Source organism: Rhinopithecus bieti, unplaced genomic scaffold, assembly GCF_001698545.2.
Source record: "Rhinopithecus bieti isolate Rb0 unplaced genomic scaffold, ASM169854v2 scaffold_13704, whole genome shotgun sequence".
Classification (NCBI taxonomy): domain Eukaryota; kingdom Metazoa; phylum Chordata; class Mammalia; order Primates; family Cercopithecidae; genus Rhinopithecus; species Rhinopithecus bieti.
In genome coordinates, this window is record NW_016808231.1 from 5,379,830 (window position 1) to 5,400,422 (window position 20,593).

General features: G+C 55.7%; 2 protein-coding genes across 10 annotated transcripts in view; both read left to right on the forward strand.

Annotated features, from left to right (window-relative positions):
* Positions 1 to 15,315, forward strand: part of SLX4 (SLX4 structure-specific endonuclease subunit) — a 29,950-nt gene extending 14,635 nt beyond the window's left edge. The window contains 8 exon segments of the mRNA XM_017886270.1: positions 415 to 646; positions 1,131 to 1,219; positions 2,234 to 2,380; positions 3,970 to 4,136; positions 5,545 to 7,850; positions 11,653 to 11,755; positions 12,990 to 13,409; positions 13,817 to 15,315. Of these exon segments, the coding sequence (XP_017741759.1) occupies positions 415 to 646; positions 1,131 to 1,219; positions 2,234 to 2,380; positions 3,970 to 4,136; positions 5,545 to 7,850; positions 11,653 to 11,755; positions 12,990 to 13,409; positions 13,817 to 14,171 (3,819 nt within the window). The 3' untranslated portion in view covers positions 14,172 to 15,315.
* A 3,332-nt stretch (positions 15,316 to 18,647) lies between these two features.
* The window catches only part of NLRC3 (NLR family CARD domain containing 3), a 44,434-nt gene continuing 42,488 nt past the window's right edge, over positions 18,648 to 20,593 (forward strand). For 8 of the 9 annotated variants that reach the window (XR_001888033.1, XM_017886277.1, XM_017886272.1 and 5 more), the window contains exon 1: positions 19,071 to 19,328. The gene's annotated coding sequence lies outside the window, so the exon portion shown is untranslated. The other variant, XM_017886278.1, reaches the window with a different exon arrangement.

Consider the following 20,593-nt stretch of genomic DNA (forward strand, 5'->3'; position numbering starts at 1 on the left):
AAAAAAAAAAAAAAAAAAAAAAAAGCAGAGTCCCAGGGCAGCTGGCAAAGTGCCTCAGATGGAGCCCAGGAACCTGCATTTGAAACACATACTCCAGACAGTCCTGCAGCAAGTGTCCTCCTGCCATGGACTTCAGGAGGGTGGCAGGCCTGGGCCCCCCTGGCCTGATAAGCCTTTGTGCAAACAGATGCCAAGGCCTGGCCTTGGCCATGACCGAGGAGGAGCATGTTGACATGAGTGCTGGGGAAAAACGTCCCAGGACTGCCCCGGGCTGTGGCTGGAGCTCCGTCCCCACAGCCTACGTCCTGCTCTGTAGTTTTAGGTACAGCCATGCATACCACATGTGACAGCTTCTGCAGTGTGTGCGTCAGTGACAGCGACCACACAGTCACTCTGCTTACTGGCTTCTTTCAGGGCCTCATGCAGGAGCCCATGCCGCCGCTGGTGCCACCTGAGCACTCAGAGCGAAGGTCACCCGCTCTTCACGGCACCCCCACTGCAGGCTGTGGCTCTAGGGGGCTGTCGCCTTCGGCCAGCCAGAGGGAGCACCAGGCCCTGCAGGACCTCATGGACCTGGCGAGGGAGGGACTGAGCGCCAGCCCGTGGCCCAGCAGTGGGGGCCTGGCTGGCTCGGAAGGGGCTGCAGGTGAGATGCTGGGTGGGACTCCAGGGCCAGCCCTGCCCTCCTGGGCCTCCCTTCCCCGCGGCTGAGGCTGCTCTTGTGCTGCTGTGGTGGCAGCTCTGACCTGGTGGGAGAACACACAGCCTCTGGGCGCTTTCATTTTTTCTCAAAGGTGAATGTGGCGTTGACAACTCTGTCATGACTTTCCTTCCACTTTAACCAAAGACAGAGCTGTCTGCCCACAGCGAGTGAATCCTCTGGGTGAGCTGTTTTGCTATTCTCTTACCTCCCTGGTGGGGTGCGGATCACAAGGTCAGGAGATCGAGACCATCCTGGCTAACACAGTGAAACAGGGCGTGCGCGTTTGCTTTGCATGAAGGCGTCCTCGAAAAGCAAGCGCCTCTCAAGGCACCGCAGGGGCCGGCTCAGCCTGTGGTCAACGCTGTCTTCTTGGTGGTGGATGTGGCTGGGCTGTGACGTTCCTTTAACCTGTGAATCCTCCGCTCAGGGTTGGACGTGGTGCCCGGCGGCCTTCCTCTGACTGGGTTTGTGGTGCCATCGCAGGACAAGCACCTGGAAAGGGGCGGCCGCACCTCGGTAAGGACTGGCTCTGTCCCACGCTCTGTGGTCCCGGCCACTCCCGCTTGCCACATGTGTGATGGGGTTGGCTCACCGCTGGCCTGTGGCCCCCAATGCAAGTGCAGTGGCCTCTCAAGAAGGTCTCTGCTTTCCAGAAGGCTGCCACATGCTGACATCCGTGAGCAGAGCCATGGACCCACAGCCGCCCCGGCGCCCCTCTAGGGGCTCTGCCACAAGGCTTCTGCCTTTTCTGTCTGTGACTCCGTGGGGCACCTTGGGGTTGAGGCCCCAGAGCCTGCTCTGTCCCAGGTCCCAGGAGTGTAGAGGGACCACAGTTTCTCAGCGTGGCTGCCCCATCCAGGCACGCTCTGCTCGTTCCTCAGTAGCTGCGAGCTCACCGAAGGCTTGCTGTCCCTCCCCTCTGTGCAGGTCCTGGGCTGGGCTCCAGAGCACAGCTGAGCAGACTGGCCTGGCCTCCCTGTCAGTGTGCTGTGTGGGGAGGACCCAGGGTGGGAGCTGGCTTTTCTGTAGAGTGGACCTCCTCCCATTTGCACGTCAGTGTCAACCAAGCACTTCATGCCAAGGCCAGCCTAGGGACATCATCACATACTGGACCCGGCTGTCCTCTTGGCCAGGTCCCCGAGCTGCTTGGACTCAGGGTGCTTGTCCGTCACAGGGGACGGGCGCACCTCCTCAAAGCCTAGGTATCCCACAGCCTGGCCCACACAGTGCAGGAGCTGCCAGCGCTGTGAATTCACGTCTAGCCCCATGTCTGGCCTCTCCACGGGTGCCAGGGAACCCACTGGCAAGAGCCAGAGGAACAAGCTAGTGCTTTGCTCTTCTGTGCTGCTCAGGGCCTTAGGGTCACTCGGAGGTTGAGCCCATCATGGGAACCATTTTGGAGAGGAAAGGAGAATGCAGGTCCTGGCACCTGGCCCACCCTAACACCACCTCCATGTGGGGAGCTTCCCACTGCCCTGGCAGAAGAACAGAGGTGGGGAGGTGACAGCTCTTCCTCTCCTCCCGCTTCAGCTCTCCCTTGGTCTGCTGGTTGCTGACTTTGGTGCCATGGTCAATAACCCACACCTGAGTGATGTCCAGTTCCAGACAGACAGCGGGGAGGTGCTTTACGCCCACAAGTTCGTGCTTTATGCCCGATGCCCGCTCCTCATCCAGTATGTAAGTACACAGGCCACCGTGTGCCCTCCTTTCCTCTCTCTCCCTCTCTAATCCTGCCTTTCTCCAACCAGGCCTCCCCATGTCTCAGATGCCCTTTCTACCACCCCCATCACCCTCACTTCCTGCCCCACAATGTTCTCACCTTCTCCCTCCCACCCATCCCTTTCTCTAACACGCGGAGAAGAGATACAGACCCACGCTTGAGGTTAGGAGTGGGTGTGAGGGGTAGCCTCAGAACCGGGAAACATCAGTGTTTTGTTCTGTTGAATGAAAATCCATTGTTTGGCCGGGTGCGGTGGCTCACGCCTGTAATCCCAGCCCTTTGGGAGGCCGAGGCGTGCGGATCACAAGGTTAGGAGATCAAGACCATGCTGGCTAACACAGTGAAACCCATCTCTACTAAAAATACAAAAATTAGCCAGGCGTGGTGGTGGGCATCTGTAGTCCCAGCTACTCGGGAAGCTGAGGCAGGAGAATGGCATGAACCTGGGAGGCGGAGCTTGCAGTGAGCTGAGATCACGCCACTGCACTCCAGCCTGGGCGACAGAGTCAAAAACAAAAAAACAAAAAAGAAAATCCATTGTTTCCCAGAATTGTTTTCTTTTTCCTCTATTTGCATAATTACAAAAGCTCATAATTCATCTCTTCAGGGATGAGTTGCTGATGAACTTTCTGCTTTCTGACTTGAAAGCATTTGACTTGAGTGTGGGTAGGAACTCAGGGAGCTATTCTCAGTCTCTGTCAAAGTTCTGGAGCCCAGTTGTGTCTATCAGGAGGACTCTAACTGGGTCCTAGAATATCTAGTCCCAATATGATTTGACAAAAGAGGAGTGTTAGGCCTCACCTGTAAAATTATTGGCCAAAAATCTGCATAAACAATGGCTAATGCTTTTCCTGGGGCATGGAGCTGCTTATAAGACTAGGGACTGGGCACAGCGGCTCATGCCTGAAATCCCTGTACTTTGGGAAACTAAGTGGGAGGATCCCTTGGGGCCAGGAGTTCAAGACCAGTTTGAACAACATAGTGAGAGCCCATTTCTACAAAAAAAAATTTAAAAATTAGCCTAGGGGCTGGGTGCAGTGGCTCACGCCAGTAATCTCAGCACTTTGGGAAGCCGAGGAGGGTGGATCATCTGAGGTCAGGAGTTTGAGACCAGCCTGGCCAACATAGCAAAACCTCGTCTCTTACTGAAACTACAAAAAATTAGCTGGGCATGGTGCTGGGCACCTGCAAGCCCAGCTACTTGGGAGGCTGATGCAGGAGAATCGCTTGAACCCAGGAGGTGGAAGTTGCAGTGAGCCGAGAGCTCGCCACTGCACTCTAGCCTGGGCAACAGAGAGAGAGAGTCCAACTCAAAATAAATAAATTAATTAAATAATTAAAATTTAAATTTAAAATTAGCCTAGGAGTTCAAGGCTGCAGTAAGCCATGATCACACCACTGCACTCCAGCCTGGGTGACACGGGGAGACACTGTCTCTAAAAGAAAATAAAAGACTAGTGACTTGCAGGACACCCCAGAGCATCTGCTTTGCTCCAAGTTACAAGTGTCTGGTCAGTAAACCCTCTGTGTTGCATTTCACCTTCAGGTGAACAACGAAGGCTTCTCTGCTGTAGAGGACGGGCTTCTGACCCAGCGTGTCCTGCTGGGTGACGTGAGCACCGAGGCCGCCTGCGCATTCCTGCACTATCTCTATACCGCGGACACTGGCCTTCCTCCTGGCCTGAGTTCTGAGCTGAGTTCCCTGGCCCACAGGTCTGGATTGCTCCCCAGCCTTTGAAAGTAACTGGCGAGGACTGGAAGGTTGACAGCTCTGGGGAGGGTTGTGCTGCTGCAGAGGGCTCGGGACTTCGGGGCTGAGGCCGAGAGAACCAACAGTCCTGTGTATACCTTTTAATCCCAAGTTCATGGCCAGCGATGACCCTGTAGAACAGGGCGTGTTAGGTGAAAGGCCAGAACAGACACACCAGAACTGACACTTGCAGGGGTGCCAAGCACTGGATCAGGAAGACTCTATTGAGTCCCATGGTTTTTAACCCCCTACGTGTGATAAGAGAATGGCCCTTGGCTTCAGTGCCCCCCAAACACTGCTGCTCAGTGATCGTTCCACCGCTAGACCTGAGCAATGGCAGTCCTTTCCAGAGTCCCGTAAAACGGCATAGAGAGAATGCTTAGGCTGCATCCCAGATGCCGCAGCTCCCCTGGCTTGCATCCAGCCAGCATCTTAGGAGAGAGGCAGCAGCTCAGAGGGACAAGTGTTGTGCCTCTGGACAGGGCCTGGGTCGCTGATCCAAGCCTGTGTCCTCCGTCTGCTGCTTTCTTAGGAAAGGAACAGCTCAGCCTCTGGGGTTGGAAATATACTGACTAGGCCACAGAGCCTTCAAGCAGGTGGCTGGCTGGCTTGCCCATTGGCCTGGGCTGATGCAAGGACTTGGTCTGCTGTGGATTGTGTCTGATGCCATGTCTTCATTTATGTTTTATTTTTTGGAGAGATGGAGTGTCGCTATGTTGCCCAGGCTGTTCTTGAACTCCTGACCTCAAGCAATCCTCCTGCCTCCGCCTCCCAAAGTGCTGGGATTATGGGCATGAGCCACCATGCATGGCCTTTTTTATTGTTTTAGAGACAGAGTCTCTTGCGGTTGCCCAGGCTGGAGTGCAGTGGCATGATCACAGCTCACTGTAGCCTTGAACTCCTAGGCTAATTTTTACATTTTTTTGTAGAGATGGAGACTTTCTATGTTGTTCAGGCTGATCTCAAACTCCCGGCCTTGAGTGATCCTCGGCTTCCCAAAGTGCTGGAATTTCAGGCATGAGCCACCATGCCTGGCCCTAACGCTATGTCTTGAGAGCCTCTGAGGCAGCAGCTCCCCAGTTTTGTAACTCTGCCAATCCCTGTTACCTTACATTCAGCCCGACACACCCCTTTATGTCTGCAGCTGTAGTTAGCAAGCCCTGCTTTAAGTGCTGTCAGTCTCTGCTTTCTGGAACGAAGTGGCCTGGGTGTTTCTGGCAAGGAGTGTGGGCTCCATCTTCAAAAGGAGCAGGGCCTGGGTCATGGTCATTCCTCCTGGTGAAGATTCTGCTCTGGTCTGCCACCCCACTGGGGTGCCCAGAGCCCATCTCCATGCAGAGTGGCGATGACCCTTGGTGTTTCGTGTTGCAGGTTTGGTGTGAGCGAGCTTGTTCACCTGTGCGAACAGGTGCCTGTCACCACGGACTCAGGGGGCAAACCATGGGAGGAGAAGGAAGCCGAGAATTGCGAAAGCAGGGCCGAGAATTTCCAGGAACTCTTGAGGTCAATGTGGGCAGATGAAGAGGAGGAAGCGGAGACTTTGTTGAAATTCAAGGACCACAAAGAAGATCAAGAAAACGTGAATGAAGCAGAAATGGAAGAAATTTATGAATTCGCAGCTACTCAGCGAAAGCTGCTCCAGGAAGAAAAAGCAGTGGGTGCTGGTGAGGATGCTGACTGGCTGGAGGGTGGCAGTCCGGTTTCTGGGCAGCTCCTAGCAAGTGTCCAGGTGCAGGAACGGTGGGACAAGGTGGAGGAGATACAGCCGTCGGAGCCAGGAAGAGATGAGGCCACCACCACCTGGGAGAAGGTGGGACAGTGCCCTCTCCCACCACCCCAGGACCAGTGCTCAGGGGCACGGGGAGCAGAGGCCTCCGAGCAGGAGGCGCTTGGCCGTTCCAGTTGCTCCAGCCCTTCCAGGGGCTGCCGGGCAGAGAGAAAAGAAGGCCCCCTTCCGTACTCGGATGATGCCGGTGATTACGAACAGCTCTTCTCATCAACTCAGGGAGAGAGCTCAGAGCCGTCCCAAGTAACAAGTGAGCCTGAGGAACGAAGTGGCGCTGTCAGGGAAAGGGGGCTGGAGGTTTCTCATCGCCTGGCTCCCTGGCAGGTGTCTCCACCGCACCCGTGCCGCTTCCTATTGGGGCCTCCCCAGGGCGGGAGTCCCCACGGGTCTCATCAGCCTCATCACACAAGTGGGTTGTCCCTGTCGACACCCCGGTCCCGCGGCGGAACTTCCCAGGTGGGCTCCCCAACCTCGCTGTCTCCAGCTATGCCATCAAAGCAGAAAAGGGACAGGAGCATCCTCATGCTGTCTAAAGAGCCAGGCCACCAGAAAGGCACAGAGCGTCGGTCCATGCTGGAGTGCAGAAATAAGGGGGTCCTGATGTCCCCAGAAAAATCTCTGTCCATTGACCTAACCCAGTCAAACCCTGACCATTTGAGCTCCACGCCTCAGAAATCTTCATCCAAAGTGAACAAAGAAGACGAGGTCATCCTCTTACTGGACTCCGATGAGGAGCTAGAGCTAGAACAAACCAAAATGAAGTCCATTTCTAGTGATCCTCTGGAAGAAAGGAAAGCTCTAGAAATTAGCCCTAGGTCCTGTGAGCTGTTTTCCGTCATTGACGTCGATGCAGATCAGGAGCCTTCCCACAGCCCACCAAGAAGGGAAGCTGCGCTGCAGCGGGAGGACGAGGGGGCGCTGCTGGAGAACCGGGGCTCTTTGGGCAGCAGAGGGGCTCCCTGGCTGTTCTGTGACCGTGAGAGCAGCCCCGGCGAGGGCAGCACCACAGACACCTCATGGCTGGTGCCCGCCACCCCGCTGGCCAGCAGAAGCCGCGACTGTTCTTCCCAGACCCAAATCAGCAGCCTCAGGAGCGGGCTGGCCGTGGAGGCGGTGACACAGCACACGCCCAGGGCCTCGGTAGGAAACAGGGAAGGGAACGAGGCTGCACAGAAGTTTTCCGTCATCAGGCCCCAGACACCACCGCCCCAGACACCGTCCTCTTGCCTCACTCCCGTCTCTCCAGGAACTTCTGATGGCAGAAGGCAAGGCCACAAAAGCCCTTCCCGTCCCCACCCTGGGGGCCACCCGCACTCCTCTCCGCTGGCTCCACGTCCCATCTCAGGGGACCGCGCCCACTTCAGCAGGCGGTTCCTGAAACACTCTCCGCCTGGGCCAAGCTTCCTGAGCCAGACCACAGTGAGTGAAGTGGTGGAAGTCGGGGACAGTGACGATGAGCAGGAGGTGGCCTCCCATCAGGCCAACAGCAGTCCCCCGCTGGACAGTGACCCTCCAATTCCAGTTGACGACTGCTGCTGGCACATGGAGCCCCTCTCGCCAATTCCCATTGATCACTGGAACCTGGAGCGGACCGGCCCCCTGAGCACCAGCAGCCCCAGCCGCAGGATGAAGGAGGCCACCGACAGCTGTGACTGCCGCTCCCTGGGACTCCTGGACACCACCCCCATCCAAGGAAGCTGCGCTGCCCGGAGGAAATCGCAAGAGAAGTCCTTGGGCGCGGGTTCCCCGGGGAACAGCAGGCTGAGCTTTCTGAATTCGGCTCTGTGGGACGATTGGGACGGGGAAGAGCAGAGGCCTCCAGAGACCCCTCCTCTAGCGCAGATGCTAAGCGTCGGTGGAGCTCAGAAGCCCAAAGGGTTAGAGACACCCAGTGAGTAGCCAGGAGAGCTGGGGAAGGGGACTGTCTTTGTTACTGTTTTACACTAAGCGGGTGTGGAGGTCGGTCATGAGACCCAGGGGCTGGCGGCGCTGAATGCCTGCTGGCCTGAGGCACGACACTTCCGCTGCCTTCCAGACTCCCCTCCACGGTGGAGGAGAGCCAGGCTGGCTCTCACGCTGCACTTCTTAGCCAGTAAGTCAGTGTTTCCCAGACTTACCTGGATCCAGTGCTCACCTGGGCATGTGTTAAAAATCCACATCTACAGACCCTTCTCCAGAACACGGAGCCGGCACCTCCAAAGGCCACGACTCATTTAGCAAGTATCGGCATGCCTTAAGATTAGACCAGGGTGGTTCTTCAAAATATTAACCGTGGAATGGCTGTAGGACCCAGCAATTCCACTTTTACCTGTGTATCCAAGAGAATTAAAACAGGGACTCAGACATCACGTTCATAGAGGTGCTATTCACAGTCGCCAAAAGGTAGAAGCAAGCCAAAGGCCCGCCAGCAGATGAACAGGGAGCCCCGCGTGGCCCGGCGAGAGAAGGGAATAGCGTTTGGCCACCACAAGGAATGAGGCACTGCCACGCGCTACAGCGGGGACGACCCAGGAAAAACATGCTGCCGGGTGAGAAGCCAGACACACAAGGTCATGTACTGTCTGCATCATGGATATGAAATGTCTAGAATAGGCAAATCCAGAGAGAACTCAGGTTAGTGGTTGCCCTGGGTTGGAGGGAGGGGGAATGGGGAGTGACTGCTCCCCATTTTTGGGGGGGTACCGGGTGTCCTTTTGGGGTGCTGAAAATGTTCTGGAAATGGATAGAGGTGATGATTGCACAACATTGTGAATACTTAATGCCACTGAATTATTCCCTTTATGATTTCTTTATGTGAATTTCACCTCAATTAAAAAAAGAATCAGGTGGGACAAGTGTGAGAGGCTGTGAGGTCCGTTCTTCCTGGTGCCCTCAGGTGCAGGAATGCCACCTCCCTGCTCATTTCAGTCCCCAGGGAGAGTCAGAGCCCCAGGTGTTGGCCCCCTCAGTGCTGCTGCTCCCGTCCAGGCACCTCCAGGGAGGGCCAGGAGGGCCGGGCTGGGCTGAGCACAACTGGGAGAAAGGCCAGGCCGAGAGTGCACACCTGCCTGTGGCCTGGGGGCCCGTTTCCTCCCAAATCCAGACAAATGAGGCGACTGACAGTGCCCTCGGCCCTCAGGGGCTTCAGAAGCACCTGGAGAGCTTCTTATAGCACCCATTGGCCCAGCCTGCCCTAGAGCCTCGCTTCAGTAGGGTGACCAAGATTTGCATTTCTAACCAGTTCCCAGGCAGTGCTGTGAGAACGGCTGCAGGAAGCTGCACAGCAGATCTGAGGTGGGCTTCAGGATGATGCTGCGGCCACAGGAAGAATCGTGCCTTTCTCAGGAGACAGAACCTACCACTTTCATCGGGGGCTCAAAGGGCTCCATGGTCATAAAAGGCAGAAGAAGCAAAGTCTGACTGTTCTAATGTGTCACCAGGCTGGAGTGCAGCGGCGCAATCTCGGCTCACTGCAACCTCCCCCTCTTGGGTTGAAGGGATTCTCCTGCCTCAGCCTCCCAAGTAGCTGGGACTACAGGCACCCGCCACCACTCCCAGCTAATTTTTGTACTTTTAGTAGAGATGAGGTTTCCCCATGTTGATCAGGCTGGTCTTGAGCTCCTGACCTCAGGTGATCCACCCTCCTCGACCTTCCAAAGTGCTGGGATTACAGGCGTAAGCCACCTCGCCCAGTCTATTATTTTTTAGAATAACAGCTTTATTTAGATATAATTCACATACCATAAAATCCACCCTTTTAAAATGGACAGTTCAGTGGTTCTTAGTACATTCACAGTGTTGTGCAATTGTCACCACTCTCTAATTCCAGAACATTTTCATCATCTCAAAAATCCCACACCCATGAGCAGTCTCTCCCCTTCCCCTTCCCCCAGCCCTGGCAACCAAGAACATACTTTCTGTCTCTATGGATTTGCCTATCCTGGACATTTCATATAAACAGAGTCATGTATTACTAATGTGTGGCCTTTTGTGTCTGGCTTCTTTCAGTTAGCATACAGTTTTCAAGATTCATACATGTTGTGGCACGGATCAGTAATTTATACCTTCTTATTTATTTATTTTTTTTGAGACAGAGTCTCGCTCTGTCGCCCAGGCTAGAGTGCAGTGGCACGATCTCGGCTCACTGCAAGCTCCACCTCCCGGGTTCAAGCGATTCTCCCGCCTCAGCCTCCCGAGTAGCTGGGATTACAAGCACCCATCACCATGCCATGCCCGGCTAATTTTTTCATATTTTTAGTACAGATGGGGTTTCACCATGTTGGCCGAGCTGGTCTCGAACTCCTAACTTCAAGTGATCCACCCACTTTGGTCTCCCAAAGTGCTGGGATTACAAGCCTGAGCCACTGTGCCTGGCCTGTTTTTGAGTCAGGGGTCTTGCTGTGTCACCCAGGCTGAAGTGCAGTGGTGCAATCACAGCTCATTGCAGCCTCGACCTCCCAGGCTCAAGTGATCCTCCCACCTCAACCTTCTGAGTAGCTGGGACTACAGGCAGCTGCCACCATGCCCGGCTAATTTTTTTTTTTTTAGTAGAGACAGAGTCTTGCTATGTTGCCCCAGCTTTGAGCATACTGTCTGACTAATACCCCACTGATGGTAAGCCACATTTTGCTTATCCATTCATCTATTAGTGAACATACGGGTTGTTTTTACTTTGTGGTTATTAATAATGCCACTTAAGAATATTCATGTGCAAGTTTTCGTGTAGATATAAGTTTTCATTCTTCTTGGTTCTATACTTAGGAGTGGAATTGCTGGGTCATATGGCAACTGTGTTTAGCATTTTGAGGAACTGCTAGACTGTTTTCCAAAATGACTGTACCATTTGAAATCTCCACCAACACTTGTTACTCTGTTTTTGTTGTTGTTGTTTGTTTGCTCGTCTTTTTGAGACAAGGTCTTGCTCTGTCGGCCAGGCTGGAGTGCAGTGGCGTGTTCACAGCTTGCTGCAGCCTCAACCTTCCTGGCTCAGGTGATCCTTCTGCCTCAGCTTCCAGATAGCTGGAACAACCACAAACAGCTGCCCACATTGGTGGCTTTGGCCACCACACCCAGCTAACTTTTTTTTTTTTTGTAGAGATGGGGTTTTGCCATGTTGCCCAAGCCCTCTGTTTTTTGTTATGGCCATCCTAGTGGGCGTGCAGTAGTATCTCATTGTGGTTTTGACTTGCATTTCCCTGATGACTAACAATGTTCAGCACCTTTTCACGTGCTTATTGGCCATCTGTAGATCTTATCTGGAGAAATGTCTGTTCACATCCTTTGCCCATTTTTTAACTGGGTTTTTTTAATTGATGAATTATTTTTAAAAAACAAAACTGATGTCTAAGCCTGTCTGAAGAGTATATCAGTGTGGCCCATTGTCACCTCAAGTTGTCACTGCGGGGCAGACATTTTGAAGTTTCCATGCCTAAGTTTTAGTCACATGCCAGGCTGTTGGGTTCAGCGGCCCCAGGAGCCATGTTCAGCTGGGATCCATGTTATACATGGTGTGGTCCTCAGTGCGTGCCACTGATGCTGTCATCGGGAAGCCCCTGCTCCAGACAGGGAAGGGGTGACCGTTGTTGCTTTCATGGAGCAAAACGATGCTTGGGTTACCTTCAAGTGCAGTATTCCTCTTGGTCACGCTACTGGGATCAGACATGGGCAATCCGTGTCCGTCGTGCTAAAACGTGTGCTGCTTTTGTTTTACCCAGAAGGTGTAAAACGGAAGAAGGACTTGCCCCCCAAAGTGCCCATAACACCGATGCCACAGTATTCCATTATGGAGACGCCGGTGCTGAAGAAGGAACTGGATAGGTTGGTGGTCTTCTCCCTCCCACAAGTAACCAGGTTTCACACGCCTGGGGGCGGAAGGGTCCCTGCGTGTTCTCTTTGGGTCTGGTGGATGCAGCTGGCTTGGGCTTGGGAAGAAAGGCCTGCAGTCGGCTCCTTTAGGGAGCATGCGTGACTGCTGGGTGCCGGGTGAGCCGCCCAGTTCTCTCTGCGTACCATTCCCCAGGGAGGCAACACATGAGACTCCTGTATGTCACCCCTGGGCAGCAGGTCCCCATGTTCCGTGTGGATAGACATGGCCCTCTAGCCAGAGCAGTCTGAGTGAGGAGACCTGATTTTTTTTTTTTTTTTTTTTTTTTGAAAGACGGAGTGTCGCTCTGTCACCAGGCTGGAGTACAGTGGCACAATCCCAGCTCACGGCAACCTCTGCCTCCCGGGTTCAAGAGATTCTCCTGCCTCAGCCTCCCGAGTGGCTGGGACTACAGGTGTGCGCCACCACGCCTGGCTAATTGTTGTTTAGTAGAGATGGGGTTTCACCATGGTAGGCTGGTCTCAAACTCCTGACCACGTGATCCACCCGCCTCGGCCTCCCAAAGTGCTGGGATTACAGGTGTGAGTCACTGCGCCCAGTGGAGGCCTGATTTTTTAAAAAGAACATTTAACTCTCACATCCACATGACACTGCTCTTACACTCGGGCACCCAGGGAAGCTTGTGCTGCCACCATCCCTCAGCACTGGGAGCAGCATATCTTTTGTTTTTTATTTTTGGAGATAGGATCTCACTGTTGCCCAGGCTGGAGTACAGTGATGTGATCTGGGCTCGCTGTGGCCTCAACCTGCAAGGCTTAAGCGATCCTACCTCATCCTCCCTCGTAGCTGGGACTCCAGGCGACACCACCATGCCTGGCTAATTTTTGTATTTTTTGTAGAGATGGGCTCTTGCTATGTTGCCCAGGCTGGCCTTGAACTCCTGAACTCAAGCTATCCTCCTGCCTCAGCCTCCTGAAGTGCTGGGATTCTAAGTGTGAGCCATTGTGCCTGGCTGACAATGTTTCTTTTGGAATATTCAGAGTAAGCTCAGTTGGCTCCTAGAATAGACACTAACCTCCGATGCTCCCAGAAGTCAGGCATCTATGGTTTGTCACACAAGCCATTCACTGAATGCATTGGGCATCACTCTTTGCTAAGATGGGGAACATTGTGCAGTGTGGACAAGCTGTGTGGGTGGGTCCTGAGGCCCACCTGTCCCTCCGTCAGGTTTGGAGTCCGCCCTCTGCCTAAACGCCAGATGGTTCTGAAGCTGAAGGAGATATTCCAGTACACTCACCAGACCCTGGACTCAGACTCTGAGGATGAGAGCCAGTCCTCACAGCCGCTACTGCAGGCGCCTCGCTGCCGGACCCTCACCTCCCAGACCTACAAGCCTTCAAGGGCAGGGGCCCATGCCCAGCAGGAGGCCACCACAGGACCCGGGGCCCATAGGCCCAAGGGACCTGCTAAGACCAAGGGCCCCCGACATCAAAGGAAGCATCATGAAAGCATCGCACCCGCACCCCCAAGCAGGTCGCCCACCAAGGAGGCACCTCCAGGCCTTGATGATGATGCCCAGCTCCCAGCCTCCCAGGAATCCGTGGCCACTTCTGTGGACGGCAGTGACAGCTCCTTGAGCTCACAGAGGTAACAGGATGGATGCGATGGGGTCAGTGGCCTCATGTATCCTCTGGCCCGTGGGTGTGAGGGTTGGCACGAGTGAGGCCTAATGTCCAATCTTCAAAAACCCCCATCACCTTCTGGGTTTGACCTATGGGAAAACCAGGTGGGTTTAGGGGGCTGGTTCCCTGACCCCAGCCCTGCACAGGCCTCCTGGTTCCTGCTCCACACACTGTACATTTCTGGCTGGGGCAGGATCCCGCTGGAGTAGCCTGCAGGGATCTCTCAGGCCCGTCCTGCCTTGCTGCGGATCGTCTGTGCCACAGGCCAGGCTCCACGGGACCTGTAGACACCCTCCTTCCTTTAAAGAGGCACCTGGTCTCAGGGGCCGGAGAGAAAGGGGTTGCAAACCATCCTGGTCTGGCTCTTTCCAGTTCTTCCTCCTGTGAGTTTGGAGCGGCATTTGAGTCTGCAGGTGAAGAGGAGGAGGGTGAGGAGGAGGTCAGCGCCTCGCAGGCAGCCGTGCAGGCGGCGGACACGGACGAGGCGCTGAGATGCTACATCCGCTCCAAGCCGGCCCTGTACCAGAAGGTGCTGCTGTACCAGCCCTTTGAGCTGGGGGAGCTGCAGTCGGAGCTGAAGCAGAACGGCCTCCGTGTATCCTCGCGCAGGCTGCTGGATTTCCTGGACACCCACTGTATCACCTTCACCACCGCCGCTGCCCGCAGGGAGAAGCTCCGGGGCAGGAGGCGGTGGCCTCGGGGCAAGAAGAAGGCGGCACGGAACTGACGGGGCATCCCGACCCCACCCCACCCCGCCATCAGCAGCCCCACCCCCCACCATGTGCAGGGAGGACCTGGGACACCCAGTGTGGGTCGGGCATCCACAGGCATTTCTGGGCCTGGGGACCACATCAGCTCTGCACTGTGATGATGACCACAGCCCAGTCCGAGGCTTCCTCCTTTGGGCTCTGCTTTCTAGGTGGCATTTGGAGCATGTCACCCACTGGATTTAGAGACTCCAGCCCCTTCCTCTGTCCATGCCCACAGTGTGTCTCCCTTTTTTTTGTTTTTTGAGACAGAGTCTCGCTCTGTTGCCCAGGCTGCAATGCAGTGGCGCAATCTCAGCTCCCTGCAACCTCCGCCTCCCGGGTTCAAGCGATTCTCCTGCCTCAGCCTCCCAGGTAGCTGGGACTACAGGCACACACTGCCACGCCCAGCTAATTTTTTATATTTTAGTAGAAATGGGGTTTCCCCATGTTGCCCAGGCTGGTCACAAACTCCGGCGCTCAGGCAATCCGCCTGCCGTGGCCTCCCAAAGTGCTGGGATTACAGGCATGAGCTACCACGCCCAGCCCAGTGTGTCTCCCTTTAACCCAGTAGGGCCCTCAGGTGTCCCGGGGGGCAGTAAGCCATCACCAGCTGGCCAGGGCATGGCCTATTCTGCCACATTTGCCACCCTCTGAGCCCACCAGTCCTGGGCACAGCTGCCCCACACATCTGTTCTGAGATGGACATAGGTCCAGCCTGCCCCAGCAGCCTGGGCCTGTCCTCCTTAGCACTCAGGCCAACCCCAGCCACCACCAGCCTGAGACCAGGTGTCCTCAGGCTCCCTGCACTGCCACAGCCCAGTGCAGCTCTCCTGGCCCAGCCGTGCTACCCGGACGCTTGTCATTGTTACCAGCAGTCTCCCAAGTGGACAGTGCACAAGTGCCCAGAACAACTCTGATGCCCGCAAAACAAACATGTTCACTAGTGAGTTCCATTCTTTGGGTTAAAGCTGCCTCCAGCCTCAGGAGCAGTGTGGAGGAAGATGAGGGCCAGGAAAGAAGGAAACCTCGGTCTCTCCATCCCTGTGAATGTCCTCGTCTGTTTCAAATACGGTGCAGTCAGTTTTATATGATGTGCAATAAACCAAAAAGGCTTTATTAAAATCTCCTGGCGGCCACACTCCAGGAAGATCACGAGGGAAACAGGTGGGAGCTGGAGACACCGTGGCCCCTGAGCTCCCACCCCACACCTGCAGAAGCCCCCACCTTGCACCTGCCCTTTACTGCGGAGTAAGCTGGGCCTGCTGTCTCCTTATTTCAGTTCCTAGACCAGAGATGCACATGTTCATTCATTAATCCCCACACCCACATCCAACAGAGCCCTGGCCGGGTGCCAAGCTCCAGCCCCCCGCTCCTTGAAGTGGGGCCCAAGCACCCCCAGCAGCTGCCTCAGCTGGGGGTTGCTAGAAAAGCAGACTCAGACCCCCGCCACCGCCCAGCCCACCCCACAACTCACCGAGTCACCACATGCCTTTACCAACGCGTCCAGTCCAGTAGAGGAGACAGACACTGGCCTATCCCGGCCTGGTGGGGGGTCGAGCTTCGGTGGCCTGAAGGGCCGTGTCAGGGATAGCCTCCCAGAACTGGGGTTTGTGAGCTGCGTCTTAGGGCTGAGCAGAATTTAGGGGGTGAAATGTGGTTTCTGGCACACATACTGTGTCCTGGCACGTAAGCCAGTGGAGAGGCCCCGGCTTCCCAGCTTACGGTGCCTGGGGCGGACAATTAGAGCCTGAGATCAGCTGTGATCAATCTAGGCTGGCCTCTGGCCTGTTTTGGAAGGCATCACGCGCTGCTTCCTTGATGGGCTGACCCCCTCCCTGGTGTTAGGGAAGTAAGAGGGAGTGGTGAAGGTGGGCACTCAGGGCCCCTGTCCGGCCTCGCAGGGTTTGTGGTTTGGACGCATGTGTGTGCGCCATGACTTGAAAGTTCAGAACTTCAGGGCTGGTAAAGACGGGTTGGGGGAGGGGTTCCAAGTAGTTAACAAGCCAGGTTAGGAGCCTTGAGTGCAGTGTGAGCCCAAGGCCGGGGGAGGCATGGCCTGGGGACTGGATCCAAGCCTCGCGGTGACCTTGGATTCAGTTGGGGCCGCTGGACACTTCCTGGGCCAACGGGCCAACGCTGGGCAGAGGCTCGGTGTATGCACTGCCACCCGGCCAGGGGACTAGATGCTGGCCCTGAACCTACAAAGAAGCATTTCCTTGTCCTGAAACAAGCTGTGAAACAGCTGATGCCTCCAGAGGGAAAGGGGTTGAAGGAGTCACTGCAGGAGCCCACAGAGGCATGGTGGCATCCAGGAGTAGACCTGGCCCCTGCCACGGGGATGACGCTGACCCGGGCAGCATAAAACTAGGTCCAGCTGACAGATGGAAAATGCCTTCTCACAGCACCCGCAGCAAGGCTGGCAGGCAAGAGGCCTCCTCGTGGACAAGGCGGGAGAGAATTCCCTTCCAGGAGTGACTGAGAAGGAAGCTGGCAGCCCGGGCATGGTGGCTCCCACATGTAATCCCAGTGCTTTGGGAGGCCAAGGCAGGAGGATCACTTGAGCCCAGAAGTTTGAGACCAGCCTGGGCAATATAGTGAGGCCAAGTCTCTATTTTGAAAACAATATTAAAAAAATTTCTAAAGGGGTTAAAAAAGACTGGCAGCAGAACTTTCATTGGTAACAACTAAATCAGAAAACGGGTCTGTCCCTGCCTCACTGTAATGTGAAGAGGCCTCCAGGCCTGTTCCACTTTTGGTGGCCCCAACCTGGCATGGCTTGGGCACGGCCCCTCAAGGCAGTCACAGGGGAGCCACAGCCCAGCCTGGGCCCAGGCGAGGGGTTCACAGAGAAAGAGCCTGCAGGCAGGGGCCTCATACTGTTGCCAAGTTAGGAAGGGCTGAGGCCACTGCCTGTCCAGCTGACCCCAGCTCTGGGTGGAGAGAAAGCCTCAGAGTGAGAACAGTTAGGGAGCCCCCAGCCCAGCATCCCCCTCCACCAGGAGCCAGGAGGATGGCCCATCTGGTTCTCAGCAGAGCGGGCAGAGTGGGGAACGGGACCAGCCCTGTGTGGACTGATGGACATTCCTGTGAGGGGGAGGAACAGGGGCTGGGCTGCTCCCTGAGATCCCATGGAGGAGGCTGTGTCCTCTCAGGCTCCACATCCATCCCCCGTGAGACACGAAGGGAGGCAGAGTGAGCCTTTGGCCCCTTTCATGTGACAGATACCCACCAGGCCCTGCGGTTTCCAACATCCTGTGGGCGGCCTGGTTTCAGGCGCCTTTGCTGCTCCTCACAGCCGAGGCTGCAGCTGCTGGGTCTGCACTCTGCCTGCCTGGAGCCTCAGGCAGCCTTCTCAAGGGGCCATGGTGTCCTCCCAGCACCCAGCAGGTTCCTGTGTGCTCAGCATTGTTGGGAGGGAGGGAGAGGAAGGAGGGAAAAAAGGCAGGCAGGCAGGGGAATGTACAGGAGCACTTCTGGTCTGCTGCCTCAGTTCCCTCTCCCCCATCACCCACACAGGCTCTGGGGAACCAGCTAACCCTTCCACCTCCCCTGAGCCACAAGCTGCTCTATGAGTCCAGACCTACTGTTCTCCTGCTCTACAACCATCGCTGGCTCCCACTTGCTTGCTGAGGAAAATTCAGACCCCATGACCCCTGTCCCTTGGCTCCCACCTTGTCACCTGCTTCCCTCAGTGACCCCATGTTGCTTGCTCCCTGTCCCCGGTGGATGTCCCATACTTTTCCTTTATTGTAATTTTTCTCACGTGGCTTGCTCTGGGCCATGTCCTTTCCCCTCACGCCCTTCCCTGTCAGGGCAGGCCATCCACGGAGGTCCACTTCCAGGGGCCGAGTGGGATCCCTTGCTGCGGACGGCGACATTCTGCTGTTTCCTCTTAGGGTACAGGTGACCTGCCTCTGGGGAGCCCTTTGGTCACAGGAAGATGTTATGGGGCACAGCTGAGTCAGAGGTGCCTACTGAATGACAGAAAAGAAAGCAAGAGGTGTTCAAAGGGGGAGCACAGTGGCTCACACCTGTAATCTCCATGTTTTGGAAGGCCAAGGCAGGAGGATCACTCGAGCCCCAGGAGGTGGAGGCTACAGTGAGCCGAGATCACATCACTGCACTCCAGTCTGGGTGACAGAGCAAGATCCTGTCTCAAAAAATAAGTAGGCTGGGTGCAGTGGTTCAAGCCTGTAATCTCAGCACTTTGGGAGGCTAAGGTGGGCGGATGACCTGAGGTCAGGCATTCAAGACCAGCCTGGTCAACGTGGCGAAACCTCTCCTCTACCAAAATACAAAAATTAGCGGGGCATGGTGGTGCGTGCCCGTAATCCCAGCTACTCAGGAGGCTGAGGTAGGAGAATCTCTTGAATCCGGGAGGGAGAGGTTGCAGTGAGCTGAGATTGCACCACTGCACTCCAGCCTGGGCAACAGAGCAAGACTCTGTCTTAGATAGATAAATAAATAAATAAATAAATAAATAAATAAGGCAGGCCATGGCCTGGAGGTGGGAGGGCGCAGACCAGTCCTGGTGGGGACACCTTCTAGTTGCGTGACCTCAGGCTGCTCACTTGATTTCCTGACCACCACCCGCCTGAAAACAAGCATTTATCGATGGCAGGGCAGCTTCCTTTGTGGCGGGATGGAGGTGATGTGTCAACAATCTTGGCACCAGCCACTTTATCCTGAGCATGCCACCTGCAGGGACACTTAGTCCCAGAGTCAAGACCCCCAGTATCGCTGCCACACTTGACTTATAGGAGGGCGGTGACCAAGCCAGGGAGCCCTGGCTCCTCGATGTGTCTGTGAGGCTGTTGGCTGTTGAAATCAGACAGGAAGGAAGGTTGAGGTGGAGCCCAGCACAGGAAGAGGTGAGGACCCGGAGCTGCAGGGACAGCCGGTGGGCTCGGCGGGGCTGCAGAAGGTCACGGCTACACTACTCTTGGCCCCTGCATGGTTGGTCGGTTGGTGTGGTAAGCGCCCTGATCCCTGGTCCTGAGGACTCGGGCTGGCACAGGGATCCCCAGGGCATCCACCACCACCCAGCTGGAGCAGGGCTGAGCCTAGGAGCACAGAGATGGAGCCTCCAGGCCCCCCAGTCTTGGTGTCCCTGATGTAGCATTGAGGCCCAAGAGGTAAGCTGGGTCCAGGTGACCTCAGTGCAGGGCAGGGGAGGGAGAAGGCATGCTAGCAGGAAGGATGGTGGCCTTAAGGTCTGAGCTACTCTGGGGAGGGGGACTCGGTAGACTCCACGAGACTCCAAGGTGTCTCCTGGGGCAGGACTGGCTCATGCTGTAGAAAAAACAGACGTGGCCGGGGACGGTGGCTCATGCCTGTAATCCCAACACTTTGGAAGGCCAAGGCAGGCAGATCACTTGAGGTCAGGAGTTTGAGACCCGCCTGGCCAACATGGTGAAACCCCATCTCTACTGACAATACAAAAAAAAAAAAATTAGCCAGGCATGGTGGCAGACGCCTGTAATCCCAGCTACTCAGGAGGCTGAGGCAGGAGAATCGCTTGAACCCAGGAGGGGGAGGTTGCAGTGAGCCGAGATCGAGTCACTGCACTCAATCCTGGGTGACAAAGCAAGACTCCATCTCAAAAAAAAAAAAAGAGAAAAAAACAGACATGTGCCTAAGGATGGCCCAAGACAGGTCCAGAGACAAAGCCCAGCTCCCCCAGGTACCAGTGATGGCCCAGGAGGAGCAGGAAACATCTTGAAGGTGCTGGGGGCAGGTGGTGGTGATGCTGGGCAGTGGTGATGCTGAGCCACGGCCCGGAGAATCAGCAGACCTGGACACCCTTCCTGGCACTGGGACCCCCCCATGGGAGGCTACGTACTTCTTTTTTTTTTTTTTTTTTTTTTTTTTTTTTTGAGACGGAGTCTTGCTGTCACCCAAGCTGGAGTGCAGTGGCCGGATCTCAGCTCACTGCAAGCTCTGCCTCCCGGGTTCCCACCATTCTCCTGCCTCAGCCTCCCGAGTAGCTGGGACTACAGGCGCCCACCACCTCGCCCGGCTAGTTTTTTGTATTTGTTAGTAGAGACGTGGTTTCACCGTGTTAGCCACGACGGTCTCGATCTCCTGACTTTGTGATCTGCCCGCCTCGGCCTCCCAAAGTGCTGGGATTACAGGCTTGAGCCACCGCGCCCGGCCGAGGCTACTTACTTCTCCCCACCTGTAGATGGAGGTGACAACACAGGAGGGGCCAGGTCCTGAGGGGCAGGGAGGGTGCAGGCGCCGCCCCCAGGTGAGTGGGCAGCCCCAGGGCCTCTCCCGGCCACAGCCTTGGGCGAGACAAGGCTTGAGAGAGAGGACAACTGCAGAGGCCTTCTTGGAAGAAGTGCCACTGTCCTGGGCAGCCCTGGGAAGAATAGCCACTTCCTGGGCAGCTGGAAGA